Below are 20,612 nucleotides of genomic sequence, written 5' to 3'. Positions count from 1 at the left end.
TCATCACTGTGGGCCTCTTCTGGGGCTGGAGTGGACATTTGTGGACCCTCCTGCGCGGTGACCTGGCGTTTTGCAGCGGTACAAAAGTATGGTTATTGCTTCTGTGTGTGCCAATGGCGTGCAATGGGTGGGTGCCCGTGTACCCCAGTGCTGGCATTCCTTTGTGGGGGCTGTTGTGATGGTGGTTTGGGGGGGGGATGGGTATGTGCAGTGGGCATGCTTTGGTGATGGATGTCCATGCTTTGTGGTCGCATGCAGGGCTAGGTTTTGGGATGGGTGGGTTGTGATGGTGAGACATTTGCAAGGAGTAGGTGTGATGGGGGTGGGGGTGAGGGTGGGGTTATGATTTGGCATGCTGGTGGGGTGGGGGGGGATGAAGTAGTGAAGATGAGACTTACCAGAGTCCATTCCTCCAGCTACTCCTGCGAGGCCCTCAGGATGCAGGATGTTCAAGACCTGCTCCTCCTATGCTGTAAATTCTGGGGGAGGAGGTGGGGATCCGCCGCCAGTCCGCTGCACCGCGATGTTGTGCCTGGATACCATGGAACGCACCTTCCCCCGTAGGTCGTTCCACCTCTTCCTGATGTCGTCCCGATTTCTTGGGTGCTGTCCCACAGCGTTGACCCTGTCGACTATTCTGCTCCATAGCTCCATCTTCCTGGCAATGGTGGTGTGCTGCACCTGTGTCCCAAACAGCTGTGGCTCTACTCGTACAATTTCCTCCACCATGACCCTGAGTTCATCATCTGAGAACCTGGGGTGTCTTTGAGGTGCCATGGGGTGGTGTGGGTGATGTGTAGGGTGGATTGTGTGGTGCTAAGTGTGGTGATGTGTATTGTTGTGTTGTGTGAAGTGCGTGCTAATATTGCTGGGTGACAGTGAATTGGGCATCTGGGTGCTCGGATGTCTTTTCTCGGTGCGTGCTTACGAATCTGTAGGAGTGGAAGTTTGTGGGTGATGTGGGTGTGTGTTTTATATTGTATTGGGTGTGTGGGACTGGTGTGTGTATGTGTATCAGGTGTGTGTATTTTGAATTGTCCAATGTGGTAGTGTTTTGTACAAGTATGTGTATTTCGAGCGCGGCGGTGTGTACCGCCAATGAAATACCACGGTTGAAAGACCGCCGCGTGGATTCGTGTGTCGTGATAGTGTGGGCGTATTTCTGTTGGCGTGACGGTGGAGGTTTGGTCATCGCCAGTTTCTCGCTGCCCTTTGGTGTGGCGGACTTTTATGGATGTCGGGATTTTGGCGGTTTGCCTGTTGTGGGTCAGAATGACAGTGGCGGTTTACCGTGACCGCGGCGGTGTTATGGCGGTCTTCTGTCTGGCGGTAAGCGCCTTTTACCGCCGAGGTTGGAATGACCACCACAGTTAATTTGAGACCAGGCAGCTAGGCCCAGACTCTTGATAACTAAGGCCTAGTGATTAACATAGAAAAGCCTTAATACATAATGCTAGTACAAAATCATACATGGGCACATTATTTATTCATTATTAGTCAAGTTCATTAATCATCGTATACATTGGTGGCCACTCCCTGTGGGCACATTTCAACCGCGTACATACATTTTTCTTCTATCACGTTTTCTATGCAGCTTCATTATACATTATTTTGCAAGCATTTCATGTTAATATTGATTATGAAAGTCACACTCCAACACTTTTAAGAGTTATTTTTAGACATATGCTGACTGTACCGAATGCAAACCTTTTTATAGGTTTCCGTTAATAAGATAAATTCCAGATTTTATTAATTAAAGCCTCTACGGGCTCCCAAGCAACATTTAGATTTGCCGATTAGCTTTTCCTTCAGGAAGCAGGCGCCCTCAAGAGAAGTCTTGTTTCTTCTTTAGCTGCCTCCCGTTTCTCTCACTTCACGGTAGAGAAGACCCTTCATCTCCTCCTTTCAACCTGCTGCAAAGTAACGATTCAGAAACTATTGTTTTTTTGGTAAATAAAGAATATAGGAATTGTTCTGATCAAATGAGGTTTGGAACGTTGTCCCCCATTCTCTCGCCCACGTCGACCTCTCATTGCTCTCAGCCTCAGAGTTTTCTTTTTCCTCTGTTTAGTTATTTTGACAAATAAATATGAATTGTTCTAAATAATTGTGGAGTTTTTCAATAATTTGTGGCTTCATCATATAATTCAAGCACACCACTGGAGGATAAAAACCAAAGCCTTTCATGGCTGTTCGAGGTACATTACGCCAATAAGCCAGAAAGAGAGTAGAGCTGGTATAGGTGTACATAAAGCAGAGCTGGCACATAAAACAAAACACCTCTGAAGGAGGACCTGTTCTATTCAAAAGCAACACTAAGCAGCCACCTGGGCAACCACCTGCAGTGGAGCACCAGATGAGCCCTCAACTCTGAAAATGTGTCCCATCGGTCAGTGTAGTGGATAATCTGACACACATCCTTGTTCAATCCCTTCTCTGAGAAAGGCATGCTCTCCCCAGTGTGTGTTGGCATGCAGTTTATATGGAGCACTCCATTTTGTGGTTTCTTAAGTAACAAATGAAGTCCCCAATATGTTCTGTAGTCTCTCACCCTGTGGTCAACACATTGAAGAAAGAGAACACGTTTGGTGATTTACCTTCCTTGCAGATATCACCTTTGAATGGAGTTATTTTAGGAGATTATTTAGCTCATGCGTCCTTCAAAATATTTTTTAGTTTAGATCTTCCACTCTTTGAAGCGCCGTACCAATAACAAACATCCCATCTAAGATAAATGGTTGCCTTTTTGGCCCATTGATTTCATATACAAGGTGGTTAAATGCTTGTGAAAGGATTCACTTACACAAAGATTTTCTTGTGACCTAACCAGCTTCCTTGGGCAGAGAAGGGATGTCTGCACAATGACAATATTTCATGGTGGAGAAAAACGAAAAATGTTAGCAAGTGCTTTTGCAACAATGAAATTATACATGTGTATTACAGGACGTGTGAAAGGATAAGTTACTCACCTGTAATCCTAGTTCTCTTCCACAGGAATCCTTATCAAAGTCATACGCATTGAATTTTCCCGCCCACAGGCGGTGATCCCGAAGCACATATTAAATATATAACATATCTATATATGTACAGGGAGTGCAGAATTATTAGGCAAGTTGTATTTTTGAGGATTAATTTTATTATTGAACAACAACCATGTTCTCAATGAACCCAAAAAACTCATTAATATCAAAGCTGAATATTTTTGGAAGTAGTTTTTAGTTTTAGCTATGTTAGGGGGATATCTGTGTGTGCAGGTGACTATTACTGTGCATAATTATTAGGCAACTCAACAAAAAAAAATATATACCCATTTCAATTATTTATTATTACCAGTGAAACCAATATAACATCTCAACATTCACAAATATACATTTCTGACATTCAAAAAAAAAAAAAAAAAAATCAGTGACCAATATAGCCACCTTTCTTTGCAAGGACACTCAAAAGCCTGCCATCCATGGATTCTGTCAGTGTTTTGATCTGTTCACCATCAACATTGCGTGCAGCAGCAACCACAGCCTCCCAGACACTGTTCAGAGAGGTGTACTGTTTTCCCTCCTTGTAAATCTCACATTTGATGATGGACCACAGGTTCTCAATGGGGTTCAGATCAGGTGAACAAGGAGGCCATGTCATTAGATTTCCTTCTTTTATACCCTTTCTTGCCAGCCACGCTGTGGAGTACTTGGACGCGTGTGATGGAGCATTGTCCTGCATGAAAATCATGTTTTTCTTGAAGGATGCAGACTTCTTCCTGTACCACTGCTTGAAGAAGGTGTCTTACAGGAACTGGCAGTAGGACTGGGAGTTGAGCTTGACTCCTTCCTCAACCCGAAAAGGCCCCACAAGCTCATCTTTGATGATACCAGCCCAAACCAGTACTCCACCTCCACCTTGCTGGCGTCTGAGTCGGACTGGAGCTCTCTGCCCTTTACCCATCCAGCCACGGGCCCATCCATCTGGCCCATCAAGACTCACTCTCATTTCATCAGTCCATAAAACCTAAGAAAAATCAGTCTTGAGATATTTCTCGGCCCAGTCTTGACGTTTCAGCTTGTGTGTCTTGTTCAGTGGTGGTCGTCTTTCAGCCTTTCTTACCTTGGCCATGTCTCTGAGTATTGCACACCTTGTGCTTTTGGGCACTCCAGTGATGTTGCAGCTCTGAAATATGGCCAAACTGGTGGCAAGTGGCATCGTGGCAGCTGCACGCTTGACTTTTCTCAGTTCATGGGCAGTTATTTTGCGCCTTGGTTTTTCCACACGCTTCTTGCGACCCTGTTGACTATTTTGAATGAAACGCTTGATTGTTCGATGATCACGCTTCAGAAGCTTTGCAATTTTAAGAGTGCTGCATCCCTCTGCAAGATATCTCACTATTTTTGACTTTTCTGAGCCTGTCAAGTCCTTCTTTTGACCCATTTTGCCAAAGGAAAGGAAGTTGCCTAATAATTATGCACACCTGATATAGGGTGTTGATGTCATTAGATCACACCCCTTCTCATTACAGAGATGCACATCACCTAATATGCTTAATTGGTAGTAGGCTTTCGAGCCTATACAGCTTGGAGTAAGACAACATGCATAAAGAGGATGATGTGGTCAAAATACTCATTTGTCTAATAATTCTGCACTCCCTGTATATCATAAAAAATGGATGTAGTACTTTAATAGACATGCATATACATATATTTACATATATCTATGCAGCCTGTTTTAGAGGCTAAAAATGCCTAATATACATTGAATTTTCCTTTGATAAACCCCTTACCAGACTCAATCATTTCTGTGAATCAGAAAGAGAGCAAAAGAGTTGCAAAACACAGCCTTTATTGAAGAGAAAACTGCAAGTGACTACAAAGGCATTGTTAGCCAATAGGCTGCATTAAAAGCATAACTAGAACATACTGGCATCGTGCCTTTAAGTCCTCCAGAACACCCTGTATCGCATCATGCCCCAAAGGTGATAGATAGGTCAGTAGTTTTTATGGTGACATGAAGAACAGAAGACAGACATGTATAAACTGCTATATGCAAGATTCGTCCTGGTGGTGGGCTGGTTGCTTATGACTTTGATGATGAATCCCCTGGAAGAGGACTAGGATTACAGGTAAGTAATGTATCATTCTCTTCCAGGGGATTGTCATCTATAGTCATAAGCAATTAGTAGAGTAGCAAGCCCTCCCACCCCCCTTGCTGACAAATCAAGAGCAAGCACGAGCAGCTGTCATCATCATTGTAATAGATTCCTCAAGGAGGCTTGCTCTATATTGGTATCTATCTTAGTGTCTGAATCTCAACATTAATTCCTTTTGAAAGTATGAACCGATCTCCAAGTAGCAGCTCTGCAGATTTTGGAGATGAGAATATTCCTTAATAGGGCTGCTGTTGCCGCCTTGTCCCTCATAGAGTGGGCTTTGTGTATAGCAGGTAACTTTGTTGGTTAATTGGTAGGTGTACAGAATACAAGAAATGATACATCTAGAAATGGTCTGCTTAAAGCTGGCAATGCCTATCCTCATAGGGACATTTCAGCACTCTCTTAAGATCTAAAGAGTGTAACACTCTTTTGGCTGGTGTGGAAGGATTAGTAAAGAATGTAGGGAGTAAAATAATCTGGTTAATGTGAAAATCAGACACCACCTTGGGAAGAAAACTTGGGTGAGTTCTCATCACCACCCTGTTAGGATGGAATACTGTGTAAGACTCTTTGGCACAGAGTGCCTGAATCTCACCCACTGCATTCCAAAGTTATAGCCTAAAAGAAATACAGCTTTCCAGGTAAGGTGCTGAAGGGATGCTTTATGCATAGGCTTGAGAGGGGGACCCATAAGTTTCAAAAGCACCACAATCAATTCCCAGGGAGGAGAGGGGGAACAAACAGGTGAGAACACCTTCTTCAGTCCCTCTAAAAAACCTTTACCACAGTCATTTGTAAGAAAGAGATCTGTGTAGGGGACTTCCTGTACACAGTAATCACTATAAGATGTGCTGCAGTAGAGGGAAATTGTAGACCAGATTTTGCTAAATGGAGGAAATTACATGATATTACCTCCTCCTGACCCAGGATTGGATGAAAATAATTTTGAGCACACCACATGTGAAATCTTTTCCACTTGAAAGAATAAGAACACCTGGTCGATGGTCTTCAGGACTCCCTAAGAATTTTCTTGCATTCCTGTGAGAGACCTAAATGTCCATACTGGAGGAATTCAAGAGCCATGCTGTCAAGATCAGTGAAGGAAGGTTGGGTTGGAACATCTTCCCTCCAAACTTGAAGAGGAGATCCGGTCTGCATGGCATGACAGGTGGAGGAGATCTGGGTACCACCATTGGGGCTGGCAGGATCATTCTGGTCCTGACTCTGTACAGTTGGTTGATGACTGTTGAGATCAACGTAATGAGAGGAAATGCTTACAGAAATGTCCCAGACCAGTCTATCAAAAGGGCATTTCCCTTTCTTCACAGTCAGTACAACCTGGATGCGAAGTCTCTGAATGTTTTGTTGCTTTTGTCTGTAAAGAAGTCTATTGGTGGATGCTGCCATTCTGAAAAAATATCTCATACTACCTCGTTGTGCAGGATCCAGTCATGCCTTTCAGTGAAGTTTCGGCTTAGGAAGCGTGCTTGTGTGTTCTGGACTCCTGGTAGGTGAATCGCTGAGATTGTCCACTTTCTCGCTATGACCAGTTCCAGATGACCTGCACTTTCAGGGATAGAGTGCGGGACCGCGTGCCCCCTTACATGTTTAGATGCGTTGTGGAGGTGCTGTTCATTTGGATCAGGAGAGCGCTGGTTCGAATGGGTGGATAAAAGGAGTAGAGGGCTAAATGGACACCCACAGCTCTAGTATGCTGATATGGTATTGCTGCTCTGTGTCTGACCACAGGCCCTGCATCTGTAGGGAACCCATTTGAGCACCCAACCCTGAAGAGACGCATATGTTATGAGTGTTTGCGTGGGTGTGTCCTGGTGAAGGGGGACACTGATCAGCAAATTTCGTCAATGAGACCACCACAGTAGTGATATTTTTTCAGCCTGAGACAGGGTTAGTTTGTTGTCCCAATGTTCTGTGAATTGATTCCAGTGATCCTTCAGATTCTGCTCCAACGGTCTCATGTGCAGTCTGGCATTGGAAACAAGGAAGATACATAAAGCCATTGATCTCAGAAGAGATGCCATCCATGTGGCCAATAGGTGTGGAGTGTTAAGGACGTTGGCACACTTCTGAGCAATTGAGGATAGTCACTCCTTTGATGGACACACTTTTGTGACTTTGTATTCAGAGTGGCATATAGGTAGTGTAGACTTTGAGTTGGAATCTGGATTGATTTTTCAACTTTAATCTGAAGATATAAAGATTGAAAGGTGTTGACGCAGATTTGGTAGTGTTTTCTCGTCTGATCTGGAGAGGAGCTTTCTTACCAGACAGTCATCTAAGTATGAGTAGACAAATATTATTTTCCTTAATAAGGCTGCTGCTACAAAGTGGCAGTGGCTCATAGTGGTTCAAAGTGGCAGTGGACGCCACTTTGAACGGTAGGAACTTTCGATGCACCCTGGTGATTGGGATGTGGAAGTAGGCATCCTGGAGATCAATGGAACTCATTCAATCTGGAGCTGGGGGCATATTTGGTAGAGAGCAAGCATTCTGAACTTTTCCTTGCATATGTATTTGCTTAGCAGACATAAGTCTAGAATGGGCCTGTATTCTTCATCTGGGCCTTTTTTCCTTACAAGGAAATACAGTGAGTATACTCCTACTCCCCTTTGAGAGAATGGAACCTCCTCTATTTCCTCCTTGCGAAGTAAAGTGGAGACTTTGTTCTACAGCAAAGAGATAACCATGTGCAAATAATTCAGTATTAGTAATTTTATGTGTCTCCTTCTCTCTTCATTCTTTTCCGAATTCACATAGTAATTAGTTCAGCAACGAGAAGTGATTTGCCTACAGATCTCTATTTAAATACGAGCATCTGTTGGTGGAAAGTCACATGATCAAGACCAAGGCCCTCATTCTGACCTTGGCGGTCGGCGGAGAGGCGGCGGTCGGACCGCGAACAGACCGGCGGTATTAAAAATGGCATTCTGACCGCGGCGGTCACCGCCGCGACCGACCGCCACTTCCCCACTCCGACAGCCACGGCGGTCATGACCGACGGGCTGGAGTCTGCGCACTCCGGTCCGGCGGTCGACCCAAGACCGCCAACGGTATCATGACCCTGCTTACCGCCGCGGTTTCTGGCGTTCGGGAACCGCCATGCGAACCATGGCGGTAGGCACTATCGGGGCCAGGGAATTCCTTCCCTGGCACTGATAGGGGTCTCCCCCACCCCCCACTGCCCCCCCGAGTCCTCCCCCCACACCCTCCACCCCCCTGCCACCCCCCAGAGGTGGTACGAACCCCCTCCCCACCCCCACCCCGACATGCACATACACGCACCCCGACATGCACACACCCCCAACACGCACATATACACACCCCCTACACACACACATACACAACGGGGACACATACCCGCACACATACATGCCGACATGCGCACCCGCCGAACTACACACATTGCCCATAGGCACAGCAGCACTCCCCGCCCGCATGCACGCACTCACACACCCCCTCTACACACTCACACGCACACCCCCATGCACGCACACATCACACAACACCCCCCCACCCCCTCCCCTCACGGACGATCAACTTACCTTGTGCGTTGGTCCTCCGGGAGGCGACAGGAGCCATGGGGAGGTGACCGCCAACAGAAGACCGCCAACAGAAGACCGCCACACAGAAATGTGGGTCGTAATTCTGTGGGCGGTGTTCTGCTGGCGTGGCGGTGGAGGTTGACCAGTCTCCACTTTCCCGCCGACCGCCAGTGTGGCTGCTGGCGGTTTTCCGGCCGCCGCGGTCGGCGGTCTTCACCGCGGCGGTAACTCGGCGGTCTTGCGAAAAGACCGCCAAGGTCAGAATGAGGGCCCAAGTCTGGTCGAAACATGTTGTGTTTCCTTGTTGCCGTTCTTACAATAAAGATCGTTGGATTGTACTCCAGTGGCATTGCTCCTACATTTTTTGTTCTGTGAAGATTACCGGACATCAATTGGAGAGGTATTTGCTATGATGCACACAGTGGGAGCTCTGGTCCGCTGGCAGGATTTCTCTTTCGCGTCAAATGGATGTTTATAAATATATATATATATATTTATATATATATATATATATATATATATATAGATGCTCGGTGGTCCCACATGTGTGCTGGAATATTTAGTGCTGATGATTTTGATGAGGATCCCCTGAAGAGAACTAGAATTAAAACATTTTCCTAAAAAGTCCAAAGTCTGTGATCGTTGCAGGTTTTCAGGTGTGTGCTAGAAACCGTTTTTGAACTTGACTAAATCTACAAGTAGATTCACTCCATTCCTTTGTGAATCGAGTGCCTTGCTTTTATGTGTGAGGTTACAGTACACCTTTATTACATTCTTCAACAGAGCAACCCCACTTATGAAAAGAGGATTGCATGCACTCCTTATAAAGACTCTGCGACACATGCTATAGTGACTGTGGAAGGTAAAAACAACTGAGTCGAGATAAGATTCTGCACTGGTCCATGTAGGAGGTCTTCTAAAGATGGTGACTATACACAGTGCTTTAAATGGAAAAATAGAAGTGCAGGTACTCTGTAATAGAGTACCTGCTTGTTTCTGAGAAGTGCCGGTACTCTCCAATTGAAAGTATTACGTTTTTCTTGAGATGTGCCGGTACTCTCCCTCTCAAAATAAAAAAGTGCCGGTACTCAGTACCGGAGAGTACCGGCCCATTTAAAGCACTGACTATACAATGATCCATGTCAGTCGTCTAGAGATGGTGATCATGTACTGATCTATGTGGATGGTCTTCTAGTCATAATGATGGTACATTGATCCATGCCAGTTGTCTTCTGGGGATGGCGATCATGCATTGGACCATGCAGGTGTTCTTCTAGACATAATGATTGTACACTGATCCATGCCAGTTGTCTTCTGGAGAGGGGGATTGCACACTATCCCATGCAGGTGCTCTTTTACACATAATGATTGTGCACTGATTCATGACAGTTGTCTTCTGGAGATGGTGATGGTACACCCTACCATCCATGTGCTTTTCTAGGCTTAATAATTATACATTGCTCCATGCCATTTGTCCTCTGGAGATGGTGATTGTGCATGTGTCCTTCCAAGAGGTCTTCTAGACATGATTGTACACTGATCCATGCCAGTTGTCTTCTGGAGATGGTGATTGTACTGTGGTCCTTGCAGGTGGTCTTCTAGACATAATGATTGTACATTGCTCCATGCCATTTGTCTTCTGGAGATGCTGATCGTACACCTGTCCATGCAGGTGGTCTTCCAGACTTGATTGTATCAGTTGTCTTCTTGAGATGGTGACTGTACAGTGGTCCTTGCAGGTAGTCTGCTAGACATAATGATTGCACACTGATCCATGGAGTTGTCTTGTGGAGATAGCAATAGTCTACTGGGCAACGCAAGTGCTCTTCTAGACATAATAATTACACATTGCTCCATGCCATTTGTCTTCTGGAGATGGTAATTGCACACCGGTCCATGCAGGTGGTCTTCTAGTCATGATTATGCCAGCTGTCTTCTGGAGATGGTGATCGTACAGTGGCCCTTGCAGGTGGTCTTCTAGACATAATGATTGTACAGTGATCCATGCCAGTTGTCTACTGAAGAAGATGATAGTTTACTGGTCCAAGTAGCTGGTCTTCTAGACATAATAATTATACATTGATCCATGCTAGCTGTCTTCTGGAGACAGTTATCATACGCTGGTCCATATAAGTGGTCTTCTAAACATAATGATTGTACCTTGATCCATGGAATTGCCTTCTGAAGATGGTGACTGTACACTGGTCTATACAGGTGGTCTTCGAGAGCATTCATGGACACAGATTCCTTTTGAAACAGTGGACAGTATAGCACAAGGGAGACTGTGGACCTTTGTGTATTGAGACCCAGAGAGAAATATCATGGCCATACCCAGGGACAGAACATTTATGATTTCCCAAGCTAACTGCACTGTCTCACCAAGTCATTAGTTCACCTATTTCTTTCTCCACTCAATATCGGCGCAGCTACATCAAAGACGCCGATAAGTTGAAATAAACCATTACTATTACTCCAAAGCCTATATATACCAAAAGGACGAATTCATGCAGGAGACTATAAAACACAATGACATGTACAAAACACAACTAAATCATTCTCTGCAAGTTGGTGTACAGAGCCTCAAAGCTGTTTACATGTCAGTTTGCCTGTTTGTGTTTTGCTACTACAACTCAAGGGTGTAAGGCTCAGGGGAGAAACACAGGTCTATGCAAGCGTTTCTGCCTTTTCCCTCACTCACTATGTATTACGTTCTGCTGTTGGTTGCTACTGTTTATATCACTCCTGTTACTGTCTTTTGGCAGAGAGGAAAGAACTCGTCAAGCGAGCTCTCATCATCTTTGCTCATGAGGAGCGGACTTCATTCAACTATGCTATGAAAGAGGTGGCAGAGAACACGTTGAAGAAAAATGGCTGGGAAGTGACTGTGTCGGATCTGTATGCCATGAATTTTAACCCTGTGCTGTCACGTAAGGATATAAAAGGTACTGCAAGCTGGTCCTCGTCCATACAAGATTCTTGTAACGTTTATTCAAAGTTCCTCTCTGCTTCTTTAAAGTCACTTACACTTGTTTCTCTCTCAGGGAGTCCAAAGGACCCAATCCACTTCAAATATGCAGTTGAGACAAGCCAAGCTTGGAAAGAAGGCTCTTTAAGTGATGATATTGTAGAAGAACAGAAAAAATTAGCAGCCGCTGATCTTATTATATTCCAGGTAAATTGTGATCTTTAAACATAAACTCAACCAAGACAAACCTGACTTGGCTGTGAGCATTTTTTAGATGAGCACACAACTAAATCAGGGAAATCCAACATTGGTCAATGAGGGCCAGATAGATGTCATGTCAGATTTCCAGGGCATCCACATTGAATAAAATGGATACAATTAGATGATACTACAGTACATTAAGTAGCCAATAGTTTTTCTGAAAATCTGGCATGGAGTCACTCCTCAGTTATATATTTTCACCTCCAAATTAGATGTAGTCATCTTAGAATCTTTTTTCAGTGTTAATGAAAATACTACAGCACAATTTAAAATATTGATTAAAGTATCTGATTGAGTTATGGAACCACTACCAAACACTAGGATTGAATTCAAACAACTGTCCACAAATATGCTGAAGATGGGACCCTTCACCAAAGCTGGGATACCAGACATTTTAGAATCAGGAGGCTTTAGAAAGAGTATGTTACTATGTAGTCTGATGTGGTGGTCAGTCAGACCTTATGTTATATTATAAATTTGTTTTGTGAAGCTTGTCACACGACAAGGACAAATATGCCCTCTAAATACTGTAGACAACAGAAGATTATCATAACAAATTTTAGATGTTACATAAATAGTGCATTTTTAGAACTAACCTAAAGATAAAATGATCTTCAGTGGATTCTCTGTGACGTGGAAATATATTCCATAGATCACATACATCATGGAGAAAACTCTGCGATGCATCTTTTTGAAAGCAAATGGCGGGACAGGCAGCAAGAACTGACACAGAGGAGTTCAGATTTTGCAGTGGGATATCCAAGTGAACAGAAGTTTCATGGATTTGTAAAACGTGAGATGCAATATACATTCCACTTGTCTACTGATCACTGACAGTGGAGGCTGCACAGAGCTGTTATAATAGTGTATCTGTAACGAGGATGGATACAGGGATTGGTGCTTCATTCTGCAGATGCTGGGGGAGTCCTATGAAGTACTTCTGTAACACAAGGTTACCATTGTTAGCACTGTCAGTCTCATACAAGAGCTGTCAGGACTGCCTAAATGTAGAGTTGGAAACTAAGGAAGTGGGAAAAATAGATTTTAAGCATGAAAATGTACTTTTTGCAACAGCATCTTCCTGGGCCAATATTACGTAATGGAAGCACTGTCCCTGTTTGGACCATGGTGCTCCTTTAAAGTGGTGTGCCATATGCGAACAGTGGGCAGGGCATCTTATGGTGATACCTCCAGGGCAGCTGCCAACCCTAGATGCCCAGAGGGCAGCACATTAGTAAAATATGGAGCGACTGTTTGAAACAGCTGCTCGGTCTTTCTCTGTGCAGGAGCCATAAAGGTCCTCCTGCTGGCAAGTGCAGTGAGTGACTGCACATGGCCGCAGGGGGATGTAACTCAGTGGTCACAGAGGTTACAAAGATCACACTGTGTCCATGATAGGACCATAGCCCAATGCTAATGAGGGAGTTTACCCCTGAAGGTGGCAATGACACTCTGTGTACAACGGAGCTATCTGTCTTACAGAAGTATGTGCACAAGCAACTGCACCTTCTTCCGTAACAATACAGTGCCCCGGGGACACAGAAAACATATGTATGTTGTCCCAAAAGCTACTTGTATATGGCTTGTTCCATATGTTTGTCAATAAATCTAAGGTAGCTCACAACAGGTGTTTGATCTCGAGAATTTGGGGTAACAAATATTTCTGACTGCAAATTGCAAAACCTTCAGTCGACCCTGAAAGACAGAGTGGTGAAAGAGGCTCGTGGGGCTCACCCATGTCATCCTAAGGGCCTCAAAAGTCTCCTTTCGTGGACCACAATGATTCATTGCTGTTTCATTCCAACAGCCCTCACCACCAGGCTCGCCCATCACCTGTTTGGCTGTTATTCCACCGTGTTGTGGAACTCACTGCTTCCCTTTTAGTGGACTTGGGCACCAGTGCTGTGGGTTTTGCAAGATACTGTGCTATGGGCCTCACAGATATTCTGCTGTGGGGCTCACTGATTTCTTGCTGCGTTGCTTTCTATATAGATCCTCACTTTTTACTGTGAGACTTAGAGAATCCATCCATGGGAATCACCGAACCCTTCACTAAGACTCGCATGCATCCTGCTAATCCCTAAAAGTAATTAACCACACTTGTCTGATTGCAGTTCCCGCTGTACTGGTTTGGAATGCCTGCCATCATGAAGGGCTGGATCGAGCGAGTGTTTTTGCATGGCTTTGCCTATACATTGCAAACCATGTACAAGAGTGGACCCCTTAAGGTAAGACGAGCATGAGTCCATAAAAGCACCTCATTAAATTCTGAACACCCAGAATTCACTGAGATTTGAATTACTAGTAAGAAAATTCAATTTAATCTTTGTGTCTCTCTCGCCCAATTATATACCTACCCATCACCCGTCTTTTTCTAGAAATGTGTTGTGATTTTCTTCTTACTCAACAGTCTTCAATCTGATTCCACTCTCCCATTGTCCGGACGTATTTACTCCTAACACAGTAACCCTCATCTCTCCCCTCCCATTGCCCCTCTCTCCCCCTCCTCTCCCCTTCCACCCTTTCCCCTTCCCCTCCCACCCCTCCCATTGTATGACCTACCCAAATGCTTAAATGCCCTGAATGAATCCCCTGGCATGTTTTTCCTCCGTGATTTCACAAAGCAGTTTTGTCAAAACTCCTAAGTACTACTACACATCCTGATGCTTTCCATATTTGCCAGTGCATCTTCGATGCATTAACATGTTGCACCCAACAGGTGTTTATTCATTCCTCTTTGATGTCAATGTGTTAAATGTGCAAGACTTGGGCACCTGTGAGGGCCCCTGTGCTTCTCCTCTGCATTCTCCTAAACTCTTAATGTCAGATTTTTGTGATACCACGATTATTATAAATGACTTAGATGATGATGCTCCATTTCAGAGAGGTCGCCATCTTTCCTCTTGTAGGTTCACCTTCTGTCTGCCCATGGCACCAAGCATAGCTGCCGAATTCGTGGCACGATTTTCTCTACAGGGCATGGAAAACAAAATGGGAATACTTAGGATATGTGAGCAAAAGCAAACTATATAGCACAAGTTCGCCTTTAGAGATGCTCAGAGTGACTAAAACAGAGCAGGGGTTCGGTGCCTAGCCCTGATGGTGCTAGGAGCGCATAGGTTTTCTAAGCTATGGATTGCCTGATTTTACCTGATTTAATTTTACGTGGGCTTTACATTTTTCTAGCACTTATTTTATATAATGCATTATGTATGTTTGTAAATACACTACTTACGTTACACATCACAGTGTCTAATAGAGGTTTGCTTTGAGAGAGCAAACAGTTAGCTGTTTAATGCCCTTGCACTGACATGACTAGATGCCACTGAGACAAGAAGGTCTGCATATGTCCAAAAATCTGCTCTGTGGTAGGATCAGCCTTCTACAGGGCCAGGAAAAGACACCTGTTCAGGGGAATTCAGTCCCTTCGTGAGACCACATCTCATAACGTGGGAAGGAGTGATGCTCACAACTACTTACCTTCTATGAAATGTGTAATATGGAGGTTGGTGAGACGTCAGCATGAGGTAGAACATGAGAGTGTGGAGTTAGGATGGTTGGAAAAAGTCAGCAGAAGTGTAGAGTTATGAAATTGCCTTGAGGGGTCATTGTGGTGATTAGATGAGAAGTGTTGAAGTGAAATAGTGTGACTGGATGGTAGTGAAATGCTGTCTTCAATGAGGAATTCAGATTTACCTGTACTTATGTTCAGTAGTACATTTGTGTCCTTTGTGCATATGTTAAAGTTCACATATACAGGGAGTGCAGAATTATTAGGCAAATGAGTATTTTGACCACATCATCCTCTTTATGCATGTTGTCTTACTCCAAGCTGTATAGGCTCGAAAGCCTACTACCAATTAAGCATATTAGGTGATGTGCATCTCTGTAATGAGAAGGGGTGTGGTCTAATGACATCAACACCCTATATCAGGTGTGCATAATTATTAGGCAACTTCCTTTCCTTTGGCAAAATGGGTCAAAAGAAGGACTTGACAGGCTCAGAAAAGTCAAAAATAGTGAGATATCTTGCAGAGGGATGCAGCACTCTTAAAATTGCAAAGCTTCTGAAGCGTGATCATCGAACAATCAAGCGTTTCATTCAAAATAGTCAACAGGGTCGCAAGAAGCGTGTGGAAAAACCAAGGCGCAAAATAACTGCCCATGAACTGAGAAAAGTCAAGCGTGCAGCTGCCACGATGCCACTTGCCACCAGTTTGGCCATATTTCAGAGCTGCAACATCACTGGAGTGCCCAAAAGCACAAGGTGTGCAATACTCAGAGACATGGCCAAGGTAAGAAAGGCTGAAAGACGACCACCACTGAACAAGACACACAAGCTGAAACGTCAAGACTGGGCCAAGAAATATCTCAAGACTGATTTTTCTAAGGTTTTATGGACTGATGAAATGAGAGTGAGTCTTGATGGGCCAGATGGATGGGCCCGTGGCTGGATTGGTAAAGGGCAGAGAGCTCCAGTCCGACTCAGATGCCAGCAAGGTGGAGGTGGAGTACTGGTTTGGGCTGGTATCATCAAAGATGAGCTTGTGGGGCCTTTTCGGGTTGAGGATGGAGTCAAGCTCAACTCCCAGTCCTACTGCCAGTTCCTGGAAGACACCTTCTTCAAGCAGTGGTACAGGAAGAAGTCTGCATCCTTCAAGAAAAACATGATTTTCATGCAGGACAATGCTCCATCACACGCGTCCAAGTACTCCACAGCGTGGCTGGCAAGAAAGGGTATAAAAGAAGGAAATCAAATGACATGGCCTCCTTGTTCACCTGATCTGAACCCAATTGAGAATCTGTGGTCCATCACCAAATGTGAGATTTACAAGGAGGGAAAACAGTACACCTCTCTGAACAGTGTCTGGGAGGCTGTGGTTGCTGCTGCACGCAATGTTGATGGTGAACAGATCAAAACACTGACAGAATCCATGGATGGCAGGCTTTTGAGTGTCCTTGCAAAGAAAGGTGGCTATATTGGTCACTGATTTGTTTTTGTTTTGTTTTTGAATGTCAGAAATGTATATTTGTGAATGGTGAGATGTTATATTGGTTTCACTGGTAATAATAAATAATTGAAATGGGTATATATTTGTTTTTTGTTAAGTTGCCTAATAATTAATTATGCACAGTAATAGTCACCTGCACACACAGATATCCCCCTAACATAGCTAAAACTAAAAACAAACTAAAAACTACTTCCAAAAATATTCAGCTTTGATATTAATGAGTTTTTTGGGTTCATTGAGAACATGGTTGTTGTTCAATAATAAAATTGATCCTCAAAAATACAACTTGCCTAATAATTCTGCACTCCCTGTAAGCTTGTTAGTATATACATTTAACTAATAATGTGAATTGTAGCCACACATTGGATGCTTGATGATTAATATGATGCCCTGTTTGAAAACTGCACCAAGTCTGAAAGTCTGTACTAAATATCAGCTGAAACAAACAATATCCTTGCTGATTGGAGCTCAGTCTTTTATTCACACACCTCTTAGGAACCTATGTGGTTTATGTTTAACAGAAGCCTGTACATTTTATTTCTCACAAGAAATTGCATTGTTTTTTCCACAGGGAAAGAAGGCTATATTGTCTTTCACTACAGGAGGGGTAGATTCCTCTTTCGGTCCTTCGGGTGTCCATGGAGATATAAACCTGGTTCTGTGGATAATACAGGTAAGATCTGAATACATTAACCACGGCAGCTCTGTACACCTATATATAAAACGGAAGTGATCTTAAACCAGCAGGGCAATGTTAATTTTGAAACAGTTGTCAAGGTCGTTCCATCTATTATTCTTAAATCAACATTTTGAAAAAAAAAAAAAAAACCTCTGTCTTTCTTGGTTTCCACACCAAAGAAATTCAGCTCTCCCTCGTGGTAACTTTAGCTAATCCCTTGCCTTCGCACCTTTAGAAACAAATTACAAAGCTTTTTTAAAAGAAATTCCTCATGAACAGTGACCTTCCATTTTCTTGCACCAGTGCAAATATTGCAAAATATCTCCCTATGCCTTCTGGACATGACCCCTGACTTTGTGGAAGTTCTCCAATGCACCCCCTTGATTTCAGGCCGATAACATCCATAGGTCCCTCTGCTTTGCAACCACTCCTCTTTTAATGTAATTCACATTTGTTTTTCCAAAATACTGTCAGGTGTCCATCCTTTGTGTCGTTCAAAAACACTTTGTCTGAATTATCAGTTTAACTTTTGACATATCCATCGTATGGCACTAAAGAATGTAAAAGGTGTTTTATATTCCCACTTCCTTCATTTAACGTTCCTGAATAACTAAAAGTGCCCATTTCCTTACTCGTAGTTTTGCCATATTCTTCTGTACATATGCTTTTGGTTGGTATGTATATATCTTCTAGCACAGGATAACACTTGATGTCAGAATGGTTTGTTCTGATATTAGACTGTTTTTAGAATATCTTTATTAACATCTCATATGACCAACAGTGATGGACATGTTGTGACAATGGCATTCTGAGATTAGATTTAGCAAGCATTTTTCGAGAGGTGTTATTTCTAACTTTGCATCATTATAGCACAATTGCATTTAACTCACAATTTTTATGTATCCTGTCAACTGGGGAGTGCTCCTTAAGGCATGGTATCAGACTGTGAACATATTAAAGGTATATGTGACATGTGAGTCATGGAAGAATAGGGGATGTTCAACCTTTGGATCTCAAAAGTTCTCTTAGTTTATCAATTCAACTCAAAACCAGCTCTAGAAAAAGGCAATTTCAGGTATCAGCCTCTTGCCCCAGAAGGGCACCAATTTCCCTCATAGGGCAAGGGTTGGCGAAAAGTAAATTTGAGTACTTGCATATTCCAAACTCCTGTTCCCGTATTGTACACAGCGCACTCTTTCCATGTCTAAATGTTGCGCTTGGCACAACTTGAGACAGTAAGCCCTATTACAATGAATGTGCTGCCCCCAGGGCAGCAGTGATCTCGAACCTGCTCGGGACAGAACATACAGTGTATGGAGCAGCTGTTTCCACGTGGCTCCATGTTTCACAGTGCCGGTTGCACCCCTCCTGCACTTTAGCTAGGGGGCGCATTTTTTGGTGCATTGAAAATGTGCTTTCTAATGCATGTTTGCTTCTGCATCTGTATCCGTAATATTTTAGGGCCGCAGAGGCAAAATGATTCCCTCATTTGCATGGGGCCATGCCCCCATGAAATGAGAGGATGCCCTCTGAAATTAGCACTGGTGCTAAATGTGCACCAGTGCTAACAGTACTACAGAAGGGACCGCAGAAGCATTTGCACCATCTTCTGTAATACCATAGTGCCCTTGGGGAGGAACAAGCAGGTGCACACACCTGTTGCGCTTCAGGGGGCACTATGTGTAATATGGCCAAGTGCTTAATTTGTTAAAAAAAATAGTGCCAGGGCCCTTGTCAGGAGCCCGCAGCAGCTTGCTCTACCCGTTGCCCCTGCCAGCACTGCCGATTATGGTACCAACATAACTACTAATCATCACACTCCTGCAAGTTTGACAATTCAGGCTATTCCAGGCCTCGTGCTATAAGAATGACTTGAGTGGCAGGTATTAGCCATTTTAATGTATATTGAATAATACATGACTGTTGTTGTGCTCATCTTTAAATTAGACAGGCAGTGACACCATGTGAAAGACTGTGCTAAGTGCAGGTGTTAACAATTAAGGGTTGGTGCCGAGCATCAGACACCACCGGCTCAAATTAAGCACTGACAGGCCCGAGAGTCAAAGTTATAGCAACCAATAAATTCCAAACACCCGATATCAGATTTTATCAGATAGAACTTTTATTATACGAAACATCAGGACTACAACAATGAGGGCATTAATTGTAATCAGGCCTTTAGAATGTTTCGAAGCTCCACTTGCAAGGGTTGATCACATTTTCTAACACACACTTAAATATGTTTGCATCTTTTGTGTGACTCTCTAGAATGGAATACTGAACTTCTGTGGTTTCCAAGTCCTGGAGCCCCAGCTGTCCTACGCCGTCTCACACATCTCTAATGCGGCACGCATGCAGCTCCTAGAAGCATGGAAGACACGACTGGAGAACATCCAGGAAGAGAAGACCATCAGCTTTGTGCCTGGAAGTGATTTTGACATTTCTGCTCCTGCTGGTAGCTTCACACTAAATCAGGACGTGAAGGAAGCCAATGCCCACCGTAAATACGGCCTAACAGTAGGGCAGCACCTGGGGAAACCTTTACCCCCTGATAATCAGGTTAAAGCTGCTGGTAGTAAGAACTGAATTAAACTATTGTACGTCACAAACATCTCCTTGGTTTGTACTCTAACATTCATGTGCAAGAGATCTACTTTAAAATAAAGTATCTACAATAAAAAGTTTTGTTTCACACCATCTTTGGGGTACTTCAGCGTTCCCAATTTATGCCTCATAAATATGCATAAAAAAATGATGCAAAGAGACTCATTGAGCTACAGAGGAACCACCACACTTCATCATTGGTTAGAAAATGGAGCTCTTTCTCAGTATGAAGATTTGCTTTAACATTGTTTACTTTTCTTTTAGTTTTACTGTCTAGATGAAAGATCTAATAATGACCACAAATGTGCCCCCTCCGCACCTGTGGAGGGAACTAACTGCAATAATTTACATAGACACACCAAAGTCCTGCATTTGAATTCTAAAGACTCTA

General features: G+C 43.7%; 1 protein-coding gene across 3 annotated transcripts in view; it reads left to right on the top strand.

Annotated features, from left to right (window-relative positions):
- Positions 1-20,292, top strand: part of LOC138267141 (NAD(P)H dehydrogenase [quinone] 1-like) — an 87,932-nt gene extending 67,640 nt beyond the window's left edge. For all 3 annotated transcript variants that reach the window (XM_069215993.1, XM_069215995.1, XM_069215992.1), the window contains 5 exons: positions 11,463-11,642; positions 11,742-11,872; positions 14,041-14,154; positions 17,510-17,611; positions 19,886-20,292. In XM_069215993.1, coding sequence (XP_069072094.1) covers positions 11,534-11,642; positions 11,742-11,872; positions 14,041-14,154; positions 17,510-17,611; positions 19,886-20,203 — 774 coding nt within the window. In that variant the 5' untranslated portion in view covers positions 11,463-11,533 and the 3' untranslated portion in view covers positions 20,204-20,292. The remainder of the gene's footprint in view (positions 1-11,462; positions 11,643-11,741; positions 11,873-14,040; positions 14,155-17,509; positions 17,612-19,885) is intronic.
- Positions 20,293-20,612: the final 320 nt, after the last annotated feature.

The sequence above is a fragment of the Pleurodeles waltl genome, chromosome 12 (assembly GCF_031143425.1).
Source record: "Pleurodeles waltl isolate 20211129_DDA chromosome 12, aPleWal1.hap1.20221129, whole genome shotgun sequence".
NCBI lineage: Eukaryota > Metazoa > Chordata > Amphibia > Caudata > Salamandridae > Pleurodeles > Pleurodeles waltl.
This window is presented reverse-complemented; position numbering and strand designations above follow the sequence as displayed.